At 44.5% G+C, this 12,659-nt stretch overlaps 1 protein-coding gene across 7 annotated transcripts in view; it reads right to left on the reverse strand.

Annotated features, from left to right (window-relative positions):
• LOC126535758 (allene oxide synthase-lipoxygenase protein-like) overlaps positions 1-12,659 on the reverse strand; it is a 134,400-nt gene that overhangs the window by 39,857 nt on the left and 81,884 nt on the right. For 6 of the 7 annotated variants that reach the window (XR_008613572.2, XM_055073373.2, XM_055073375.2 and 3 more), the window contains 4 exons: positions 6,350-6,654; positions 4,500-4,757; positions 2,854-2,898; positions 1,483-1,608 (listed from right to left, as the gene is read on the reverse strand). Coding sequence is in view for 6 of the 7 variants with exons in the window: in XM_050182548.3 (XP_050038505.1) it covers positions 1,483-1,608; positions 2,854-2,898; positions 4,500-4,757; positions 6,350-6,654 (734 nt within the window). In the remaining variant the exon portion in view is untranslated. Of the gene's footprint in view, positions 1-1,482; positions 1,609-2,853; positions 2,899-4,499; positions 4,758-6,349; positions 6,655-11,495; positions 11,579-12,659 lie in introns of those variants that run through there. The other variant, XM_055073374.1, reaches the window with a different exon arrangement.

Here is a 12,659-nt window from a genome sequence, read left to right on the forward strand (position 1 = left end):
TCTGGCCGACCCTCGTTCACTGATGATGCCGTCACCGTGAAGTAAGCGAAAGCTTTCATTCTGCAAGGTCGACGAGTAACGAATAAAATGATCACGCATGGCGAAGGCATAAGTTATGGTATCATGTGTAAAGTAATCCATAATAAACTTCATATGCCTAAGGTGTCTGCACGTTGGGTACCTCGATTGCAAATTCCTCTCCAGTGGCGAACCAGATGCGACCTGTCGATGCAGATGCTAACTAATTTGGAGCACGATGAAGATAATTTTTAGTTGTTTCGTAACTACGGATAAATGTTGTGTCTGCCTTTATGATATAGGAGACTAGAGAGATAAGCAAACTGTTGAAGCTCTGTGATTGCCCTCCGTCTAAAACGGCGTAGTTGCGATGGTCTACAGAGAAGGTTATGTTGTCGGTATTTCTAGGATTGCTGTGGAGTCATCCCGACGGACTGCCTTATAAAGGTCTGACTATGAACAGAACATACCTGCGTAGCCAGCGCATTAATATTCCATTGTTACTGATGACCCTAGACCCTCTCGTTTTGGAGCAGGCAACATGTGTACTTTGCAACAAGCACTAATTGTTTACCAGCGGAATGTACTACGTTAAACAAACCTCGTCCAAGTAAACTGGGTTCAGTACTGAAGAAATTAAGACACGCTCCGAAGCAAAAACGCCATGGTATACTCCTATAGGGCGTCCGCCTTCTCACTGATGATGGATTTGTACACATATTTTAATCTGTCACTGGGGAAGCAAAATAAGATCGCTATGAATTATTGCCACATCCAGCTTATTCTACAAATTTCTCACCAAGTAAATATCTTTTATCTCAAGATGATCGGTGAAATGATGCTATAGATGAAGTCATTCAGGAGGTCTAACAGTAGTTATTTATGAAATTTGAGAAAGCCTATGGAGGATTAAGAAACGTTTAGAGAAATGTGTGAATTTGAATGGTGACCATATACGGAAATCTTAATAGTTATAAAGTAAAATAAAGTTTTTCACTTTTTGTTTCTTATGATCAGAATCTTTTGGTACCCTCTCGTACATCGTTTCTTGCGAGGTAACGAATGAATGGACATCATTAGCAGGATGTCGCTGTGGAGTGTGTGGCACATTGTAAGTGTTTGTTCCACAGGCCAGAAGTTATAAATTTTCTGAAAACTCGTACAACATTAGATAACACGGATTGAAGATTGTAATGGGATAATCCAATAGATATGCGCGATCCCCGCATGTGGTAGACAGGGTGGAAAGTGGAATTGATGCTCATAATAAATGGCACCTGCACAAGCGACTTCGTGTAAAGTCTACAATGAAGATTTCTTTCAAGCAGTGAGTGTCTCTGAGGAGCAGTAGGCTCAGTGACCTGGTTTTACATAGAACACATCTGTCACTCAGCTGCGTTGTGGGCTCTGCAAACAAGATGCCGCTCAACGTTTGCCAAGAAGCGATTTTCTTCAGGAACTTACTCTGGGCTCTCCAAGACTGTACTTGTAGACCCGACGCAGGTCGTCCATCGACTGCCAGTGGGTGACCTTGATCATAATAAGTTTGGTTTCGACCATCATCCTTGCCTTCATCGAGACAATGTCCCACTGCGGATAACAAATACGATAAGAAAATTAACGGTGCGAGAGTTGCATGGACAGCCTTGTCGATAAGTGGCAACGAGGTCACGAGTCAGTGATGTTGATGAGTCAGAAAGCACCGGTAGAAGTGATAAACTAAACCTGCGTAGCTAGCTCAATAATATTCCATTGTTACTGATGACCTTAGAACAACGGTATACGTGGACGCAGCCACATACACCAGAAGGGCGAGACAGACCAACCCCAACGCAGTAGCGGTGGTGATAAACTCGGATATGCGAGAAATCGTCAGCGCATCTCTACGGGACTGCACGGTAGTCGAGGCTGAAGAAGCGGCCGTCGCTCTAGCGGCAGCGGAGGGCTATCGGACTAGGCGGTCCTTAACAATACTAACCGACTCCCAAACAGCATGCCGAAACTACATGTTCGGCAGAATAGGTCACAGAGCGCTCCGCATACTCCGCTCAGAAGATCCCCACACAAAAAACCCAGAAAAAGAACAACCAATTAGACACACGATAATGTGGACGCCGGGTCACACGGACGTGGAAGGCAACCGTGAGGTCGACAGGGTAGCCCGAGGATACACTGCATACCGAGCACCCTCCGCCAATGACCTCGAGGAAACCGAGCCAGTCCCCAGAGAATACTCGGCTATCCTGAATCACTATAAGGGCAGCAGGAAGCGGTACCCCTCGCCGCATAGGTCTCTCACTAGAGAGGACTCCGTAGCTTGGAGGCTGCTACAGACGGGTGCATATCCGAACTTAAACACCCTCAGCAAAATACAACCCACACAATACAGTGACAAATGCCCATGGTGCCAGGACACACCCACGCTCTACCATATAACGTGGGCTTGCCAGAAAACAAATGCGGCACCAATAATACCAAACCCGAGTGCGGAGCAATGGGAAGGAATGCTCTCCAGCGACCGTCAGGACGTCCAACTAGGGCTGATCCGACGGGCCCAGCTGGCAGCGGCATCCAGCGGAGCCCTGGACTAGGGGCAGACGGCCATTGCCAAGAAGATGGAAGACACCATCTAACTCCGCGAAATTCATAGAATTTTCTAGAGCTAAATAAACGTTTTTCCTCCTCCTCCTCCTCCTCCTCTCGTTTTAGAGCAGACAGCATGTGTACTTTGCAACAAGCACTAATTGTTTACCAGCGGAATGTACTACATTAAACAAACCTCTTCCAAGTAAAATGGGTATGCGCAGAACAAAAGTACTGTGTGGTATTCCTCACCTTGTATTCGTGACTAAACTGTTCATCCTCGGGAAGGCGGTAGGCCTGGAAAGATCAAGACATAGATAAATGAATGAACTTTTATGTGCATAATATTAAAATACGTTACCCATTCCATTACGGAATGATCATGCGTTTTCGAGCAATCTTTGCGTGAATACACTGACGCACGATCACAACCGGTCACAATCACCACCCACTACCATAACATAGGATCACGTTCGGCACAATGAGCATGAGTTAAAGCTAATGATCGTTTTGCAGGTTTGTTGTCCCTAAGAATCGTATCAGTGTCTTCGTCACCCTGCGCTGCTATCCCTTTAGTGGTCGGCACCCGAAATTGTTTGTTCGGACAGCGGTCTTTGATCAACGCAAGTTAACGACCTCCCTTTCCGCCTTTCCCCCTGCTTTTCTCCTTTCTTTCGTCTGTCTCTTTATTTTTGCGAATGGCAACTGTCGTTTGAACTAAGTCACACGGCGCTTACGCTTGATTTAATGTAGCGGTATGCCCTTTTCCAACGCAAGCGTGCCAAAATGTGCCAAAAACTATCGCTTACACTCTGTTCGGAATAAGAGCCAGCCACCCATTGAGAGATCTAGCCCGGCCGTGGTCCTAATAGTGGAGGAGCCATCGATAATAATTATCAATATCTGCTATTCCACAGTTCACGTAATGCGAAATAAATACGAGTATATTCCTCCAGCCTCCTGTGGGCACATTGTATCTCCTTATTGACATAGATAGATATGGTTGCATTATGTCGCGACGGTGAATTCAGACATGAGGTCTCTAGAAAAAAAAGTCTTCAATTGTCCAAGCAAAAATAAATTCCGACAGGCTGTATCAGGGACACAGCCACAGTACGTGAAACGTCTCGTGCATGCTAAGGAGAGTGCATAGGCACTGGGGTTCACAAATGACGCCATAGAAATGCAAAACTTGACCCCTGCATTAGAAAGCTTACAAGCCTAACTTATGTCACAACTAGTGGGAGTAATACTGTTTAATATTACAATCGTGCTCGCTCCCTACTCGCAGTGGCAAATGCGGCAAGTTGGACGGGCTGGTAATGTTGCATAATGAACAGTACAAGAAAGACGGGGGCTAAGAAATAAAATGCTGGCTCTCCCGTAATCTAGAGCGGATGTAAGCATGAAATGGCTACCGGCAAAGCATATCGGTTGGAGCAATTACGACGGTTACTCACAACCATCTCACAACCATCGCAACCATCTCACAACCATCCCTACCCTCCCCCTCGAAGCCTTGCGCGCGACAGAAGACGGCTCGCTTCTTCCCCGCTTTCCTTCCTTTAGAGCGCGAGATTGAGCCGAGATTGCCTGCTCACCCTCGCACGCTTTCACGCGCACATACAGCACATACAGCACATACAGCTTGTTCTCGTTTTCCTTACCATCTGGAATTTTCATCTCCAGCCTTTCATATGCACACGTTGCCACATATATACTCACTAACTAAAGTTGGTCCCATCGTCGGTTGCGAACCCTGTTCTCTCAGCACAGCAGCCCTATGGTCTAAGCATTCGACCATGCACTACACAGCGACCCAGGTTGGCGGGAAAACGGTTAGGCACACACAAACAAACACACTTAGCCCTCGGAAGGTGCTTCAAGTACAGTAGCACCTGTGTGGGTCCCTCCGGGATCCAGGCCTTGTAGCGGTACAGCTTGCGTTTCCGCTGCAGTTCCTGTCTCCGCTGGTCCTGGTGTGGGTCATCGTGGGGCAGCACGCAGTCGTAGAGTGCGACAAAAAAGTGCCTCTCGGATGGCAGCCACCGGTGGAAGGGGAACACGTACAGCTCACCCGACAACTGGTCCTGAACCTCAATGCGGTCTACGAACCACGCGTGGCCGAATCCGAAGCTGTCGCGCCATACTTCCACCTGCAAGAGCATGCGTGCCCGCCATTGTGAGCTCGGGGAAACACGACGAAAAAGAGGAGCCATCGAGTGACACTGCAAGTTCTGCTGATAGTTCGTAATGTCACAACCAGCATATAGACTGAGGGTAAATGCTTTCACTGCCTGCTATAACACATCCATGGAACTGAAAAGAAAGAGTTTCCATTTGTGGTGGGAAGTGCAAGCAACAAAAGAGACGTGAGAAGACCCGACGGGACACGAACATTTGTGGTTGGCGTTTCCTACGAGCAATATCCACTATCTTGTCCGTTTTTTTATCTTGGCTCACACCAGGAACAGCCGAAGACAAATCGGCCAACTGGAGCTTCGTAACTCGCCACTGAGCGCTCATGCTGCTCCACATGAATGTGAATAAAAATAACAATTAGAATAGCACATGTGCATGCTAAATAACACTTGCCGCCTAGGACAAAGAAAGGTGAGGATCAAAATGCAGTGGGAATGTGGACGAAGCTGAGGAGGCTGAGTATCCTATGTGATCCCGGGCTCTATTCAGCGGCATGACATTCGATCGCCTAAATGCAGTCACTTTTGCAACATCACCTGTGTGTGCGTGATTCGCATGTTCAAGGCAGTGTATTCCTACCATAGGCTCATAGGAGCCCCCTTCGCACCTTAGTAAGGATTTTCATAATTCTTGGCACCTAGGGTTGACTAAAGGCATGAAAACGTAGGTGACGGGAGAGGGACAGCAGAACACGCAGCGATCGGGAGAAGCACTTTCGTATACGGTTCTCTTTTGTTGTTAAATCTCTCCCATTCAGACGGCCAGGCCACGTGTGTGTGTCAGCTCTAGCAATTTCATTAGCCCAAGAGTCCGAAATAGAAGAGTGACCAAAAGAAGAAGAATCGGTGTCTTCCGCTACGATACCGACATCATGAGACGGTGAGCAAAGTTCCACTAAATTTTTTGAAGGACAACCCCAGTAAAAATATGTACACTACAATCTTGCACGCTTTTATACCACTTCTCTCACTAGCTATACAATGTCTGTTCATAGACTTCGTCAACGCAATGCTTTAAAATTCAGACGTAACCTGGTTCGTAAAGCATGTGCCTCTCCTCACCTACAAAAAGGCAACATCCTGTCTCCTTCCCGCGAATAACTGCTGAAATGTGGCTATTTGACGTCCTTCTAACTCCTGCAAGTTGGTCGTCGGGCCCGACCAAACGTGTGATCTATTGTCTGGAGCACATTTTTACACGATAACCTCTTGCTGGGACCATATAGTCCCCCCGACTTGTGCATCCTCGTCCCTTGCTTTTAGCACTACACCATGAAGCAGTGACGACAGAAGGGGCCAAGGAGTCAAAGTGAAAAAGAGAAACCCTGATATATATGGGAGAACAGGGGCGAGAACTTGAGAGAGTAGCTGCCTTCTACTCCTAGCATCTCAACACATGAATATGTGAGCGCTACCCGTCCTCACCACCATTCTTCCAGAAGACACACAAGCATGTCGACGTGGGAAGACAACAGACAGAAAGAATGAAATTTCTCCTCATTTACGACTATCATGCTGAGCGAAAGCAGATGTTCAGGAATTGATACCTTGGCGAGCGCTCCGAAATTGTGGATTGGTTTGATGGAGAAGGACGACGTTTCGCCTCGTTCGTGGTCGTTTTTGAAGGTGTGGTTGAGCGTGATTACGGGAGACTTCCTGCCGTCGATGTCATGCAACCGCATCCAGACGTTGGCATCGGTGCCGGCCCCACGTCGGTCGCCCGTTACCACCGAGATACAGAAGCCGCCCTCGGTGAGCGAGTTCATTCGCGCCAATACGGGGCCCATGGTTGATCGAAGTGCGCGCGATGTCACCGCTTCGGTCACGCCAGGGGTGCTCGCGCGTTCGGCAGCTGCACGAGAAAAGTTTTTGAGAGATTGTATGAAACGCAAGCTAGAAACTGCTGATAGAAACAAATACAGACACTGAAGCCGATAAACTAAAAGCTTTAAGGGTACGAAATGGCGAGATAAATCAGGCATTGAATTTACTACATATAGAAGCAGCTATTTCACAGCAGCCAGAAATAGGCAACATCGTAAATGCTGGCATAATATTTCTGGACACAACAATATACATCGATAATGAGGCACGAAAAACAACGCTGTATAGGAAAGCTTTCGACAAACAACAGTACCTAGAATATATGACCCACCATCCCAGACATTGCAAACAAGGCATCTTTAGAGGCCAAGCCGCACGACTACGTCGAATTTGCGTTGAAAACCAAGACCTCATAGATAGACTCGATCACCTTAAAGAAACCCTGTCAAACAGGAACCACCCAAACAGTGTCATTCAAAAAGCCTACACCGATGCAACTAAACTTGATAAAGCCGAGGTCCTTAAGCCCCGCCCTACGATCACAAGAACAACAACGCCTCTTCTTACTGCTAAATTCTCAAACGCACTCCCAAACGTGAACATCCTCAGTAAATACTAGCAAATTCTCACCAGCGACATGAAACTTAATCAGATTTTTCCCGACCCGTCCATAGTAGCCTACAGACGCACCACTAATTTTAAGGATATTCTTGTGCATGCCAAACTATGGACAAAGCCGAAGTTGGGAACTGGTGCCTCAGGCACTTGTAACGAACAGCGTTGTAACGAACAGCGTTGGTCACACGACGTTGCGGCGCTTCTGCTGACGTGGTCGCAAAACTTTCACATTAGTACACGTACGGATAACTAAGTTCCCCTTGAATGGTTTGTACCGCTATTTCTATGTTGAATAAATATTCAGAGCCCTTCCACGATGTGAAGATGGAAGACCAGCAAAGCTGTCTTGCTCAATAGGTATATTAAGTTCTACATGGTGGTTATGCTATATGGTTTAAATAGAAGAAACACACAACTTCATTGTTTGTTTCGTCTTCCTATATCTAATTTTTTTATTAATTTATTTTTACTCTTTACTCTTTACTTTTAACCAGTAGGCAAGCATTCGTAAGTAACAAAGGACCTAGTAAAGAAACGACAAAGAATGAAAGTGTCCAACTCAAGAGATAAGATAGAATTCGCGAAACTCTCAAAACTGATCAACAAGGCAAGAATAAGCGATATTTGAAATTATAACGTGAAAAAGACTGAAGAAGCCATAAAAAATGGGCGCAGTCTGAAATCAGTGAGAGAGAAACTTGCATAGGAGAAGCCAAGATGTATGCACTGATATATAAGCGGGGTAATATCATCAGCAATCTCGATGGTATAATAAAAGCAGCGGAAGAATTCTATACTGACCTGTACAGTATACCCAGAAGACTCAGGAGTATTCCATTCGAAACAATAATAAACAGGATACAGAAACTCCCCCTATAACTAGAGCTGAGGTAAGAAGGGCCTTGCAAGACATAAAAACGGGGAAAAGCGGCATGGGAAGATGGAATAACAGTGGATTTAATCAAAGGTGAAGCAGACATAATGCTACAAAAACTAACGGCTCTCTATACAAAGTGTCTATCGACTGCAAGGGTCCCAGAAAACTGGAAGAATGCAAACATTATACTGATACACAAAAAGGGAGACGTTAAATAACTGAAAAATTATAGGCCTGGCCATTAGGTTACTCCCATTTTTTATAGATAACATTTATCAAGATAATCTAAAATAGAATAAGGGCAACACTGGACTTTAGTCAACCAAGGGAACAGGCTGGATTCAAGAAGGCATACTTTATAATGGATCACATCAATATCATTAATCAGGTTATCGAGAAACCCGTAGAGTACAATAAGTTTCTCTATATGACTTTCATCGATTTCGAAAAAGCATTTGATTCAGTAGAGATTTCATCAGTCATAGAGGCATCGCGTAATCAAGGAGCACAGACCGCTTAGGTAAATACCCTGGAAAATATCTACAGAGATTCCACAGCCACCTTAATTCTAAACAAGAAAAGCAGGAATATACCTATAAAGAAAGGGGTCAGACAAGGAGACACAATCTCTTCAATGCTATTCACTGCACGATTGGAAGTAGTAGTCAAGCTATTAAACTGGGAAAGTTTAAGAGTAAGTATTGACGGCGAATACTTCAGCAACCTTCGGTTTGCCGATGACATTGTTCTATTCAGCAACACTGCAGACGAGTTACAACAAATGATTGAGGACCTTAACAGTGAGATTGTAAGAGTAGGGTTGAAGATTAATATGCAGAAAAACTAAAATAATGATGAACAACCGGGCAAGGGAACAAGAGTTAGGATCGCAAGTCAGCCTCTAGAGTCTGTGAATGAGTACGTTTACCTAGGTCAACTAATCACAGGGAACCCTGACCATGAGAATGAAATTCCCAGAAAAATAAACATTGGTTGGATCGCATACGGCAGACATCGTGAGCTCCTGACTAGAAGCTTACCGTTATCACTGAAAAAGAAGATATGCAATCAGTGCATTTTACCTGTGCTGACATATGGGGCAGAGACTTGGAGACTGACAAAGAAGCTTGAGAACAAGTTAAGGACCGCGCAAACAGCGATGGAACGAATAATGCTAGGCATAACTTTAAGAGACAGAAAGAGAGTGGTTTGGATCAGAGAGCAAACGGGTACAGATGATATTCTAATTGACATTAAGAGAAAAAAAATGGCGCTGGGCAGGTCACGTAATGCGCAAATTAGATAATCATCGGACCATTAGGATGACAGAATGGGTAGAAAGAGAAGGGAAGCCCAGGGGAGGACGGCAGGAGACTAGGGGTGCGACAAAATTAGGAAATTCGCGGACGCTAGTTGGAATCGGTTGGCGCAGGACAGGGGTAATTGGAGATCGCAGGGAGAGGCCTTCGTCCTGCAGTGGACATAAAATAGGATGATAATGATGATGATGACTTTTTATTAGGTATGTCTGTAAAGCTATGGTATAACCACATGCCACGGGGAATGCACGCACGTGAGAAGTAGAAAATCATATACAATGTTGGGCATTAATATGACCCGAAAATGCGTTAGCATCTTTTTTTCTACTTGAAAACAAAGTTATTTTACTTTTTATTATTATTTGTGTTCTGGGCAAAAAGAAAAAAGAATGATAACGTGTGTGAGACGCCACGGAAGTGATATGACCTTGATATACGTTTCTCGATACAAAGCTTTACGCAAAAGGGTCTTTACATCGCCGCAACTGTCATTCTGTCATTGGATTCGGTATGTCGAGAAAGCTGTCAGATGCAATTTATATAGCTTTACTTTAGCTTTCTATTGTTTTGCAGCACAGCCTTTTCCAAAAGTGCGGACCCGTGTCCTAGTGAAACAGAGTAAAAGTAGCATGATTTGGTAGCAGGCGACAACTGGTTTGTGTTTTACATAAGCTAAATGACCGCGCTTTCAAAGCACAGAACACATTTTCATTAACTATTTGTCTTTTTGTCTAAATTACATGTCTCACGCTACCGCCAGAAAAAACAAGGGCGTCTGTAAACGTGGCACTTCTTCGATTTGCGTCACTTATCCTTTCCCTCTGTGTTGTGCACTTCGTGCAATATTACGCGGTAATTAATTCCCTCGGCTTACAAGTCAGCTAGAGGATTCTAATCACACGCGCTGGTAATGCGGATAAAGGCTTTTGTCCAAATGATGCTGCTTTACAGCCAAAACTGAAACCAAGGGGTTGAGGTCAACCTAAACGGGTTTGCACGAATTATTTCCTCAAAGCAGAGCAAGGTTGCGACAATGTTTGAATGACGAATAATACGCTAAATAAGAAACTGCAAATATAATTTGCGTTCGTCACTCACATAAATACTTTCTTGACGAAGTCTTTCGCAACGAACTGCTCACCTAATTATAGAAAATGTTTGAAAGCAGCTGCTGTAAAGAGTGACAACATATTACCTGCACATATGTGCACACGTAATACCTGTGTACATAAGCATGTACATACGTGTGTCCATAAATGTATACTGACCCCATGTGCATCTGAGTTCCTTTATAGCATACGCAGCACGGTCAGCACCAGAAGCAATGTCGGAGCATATATCTGAGTTGCTGGAGTAAATATTCCAAGTTCATTTTTTTTCATTTGCGTCATTGAAAACACTGCTAGCAATATGTCTCGTCACTTCTCAGCTGGTACATACATACATATATATATATATATATATATATATACATATATATATATATATATATATATATATATATACATGGCACGTGCGTGTCGTGGCATAATGACAGCTCTTTTAAAACTTCCTTAGATATATTGCTCTAATGCGTTAGCGTTTCTCAGGACTTTATGAGCGTACTGAGCACCGCGCATAGCTTTCCACGTAGGGTCTAATTGGCCAAATGAACATTATTATTATTATTATTATTATTATTATTATTATTATTAATTGTTTAATGATTGGGAGGTAAAGCACGCGGTGTCATAAATGTCTCGGCGTATGCACAGTCTTGTATGTGATTATGTCTCTTGCTTCCTGCGCGACTTTAATGCGAACAGAAAAAAAAGGTTAACTTTCGCAAATTTGCTTGCAGATATATGAATGTATATGTAGCAATTTCTACATTAATTAGAAATAGCTGCCTTAGAATGAAAGCAGGAGTTATGTAACGAAGCCACTTATACAAGCAATAAGAATTTGCCCTCAGGCTACTGGAAATGGAAGGTGAACAAAAGAAGGGTCTCAAATCTACCGTTACGTCAAGGCATACAAAGTGTATGTCACTAGGTTAACATGCGACGGGAATACCTGCAGTGAAGAAAGCCTGGTCTGGCCGCTGCTGGCGCAACGTTGGGACCGTTTGCGTACCACTGCACCTCTTGCAGGCAGGAACGAACAAAACAGAGCCGTTTTGTTTGGGCGCAAGGACACTACGTATACATGCTTCAGGCGGGGCCTGGACAGAGACTTGGTTTCTTCCGTCATCTTCTCTAGCGTCAGCATAGACCTAACAAATCAATCGACCTAACAGGCCGTAGCTGATAGCTTCGCGGGAGCAGGCAAGTTCTTATAACGGCAGACAGCATATTTTGTCATCTACTTATTTCTTTGCGCTCCGCCACACCAGAGCTCAGGCCTCAGCTTTGTTTGGGCCGAGCAGCTGTTTTATTGTGTGTGTCTTTTCTCGGCGCTAGTCATGAATGTTTCAAGCAGGAAATAAGGATGCCTGGACAGGAAACACCGGGCTTACAGAGTTGTGCACGGACGAATGAGCATTGATTCGTGTTGTTCCTGCTGGTCTACGCGCGCATCTCATTGCACACTTGCGCACATTATTTGCATGCCACATCTTTATTGTGAAGACGCGGTGGGCACGCACGCGATGCGTTCATAACTAATCCCGCACCTTTGCTTCCCAATAGTGAATAGCGAAACAAACGCCACCCATAATGCTGGCACACACCGACATGATAGCGCAGCCTTACTCGCTGTTGTGCGGGGTGAGACTGAAATTCTTCCATCACTGGCAGAATAAACAGTTCATTTTTCCATGAAACACTTTACCCGTGACACTAAACGTTTAGCACATGTCGCGCTTGTAAGACTGGTCCAAAAATAAGCTAGTCTAAATTGGTTCGCATTCGCAATTAGCTGTATAAGCGTACTCGAAGATGTGTAAAGGAAACCGGTTTTATTAATTTTAGTTGTTATCGCAGCATTGATTATGCTACAGAATTTTTTATCTCGTGCAGCATTACCCACACTCCATAGTCTAGCTTGACATAACTACCCAAAGATTTAATACGTGCTACTTCACAACTGCTTTAATATAAAAGGCATACAAAGATGCACTGAAGCTGAATAAACAAGAGAAACACGTCACACACATGAGTTCACACTTACACAATATTCCTGCAAGAAGAACACGTTCTCTTACTCATTTTTCCAGAGATCCATATGGGACTGGAATGA

This window comes from Dermacentor andersoni, chromosome 4, assembly GCF_023375885.2.
Source record: "Dermacentor andersoni chromosome 4, qqDerAnde1_hic_scaffold, whole genome shotgun sequence".
Lineage (NCBI taxonomy): Eukaryota > Metazoa > Arthropoda > Arachnida > Ixodida > Ixodidae > Dermacentor > Dermacentor andersoni.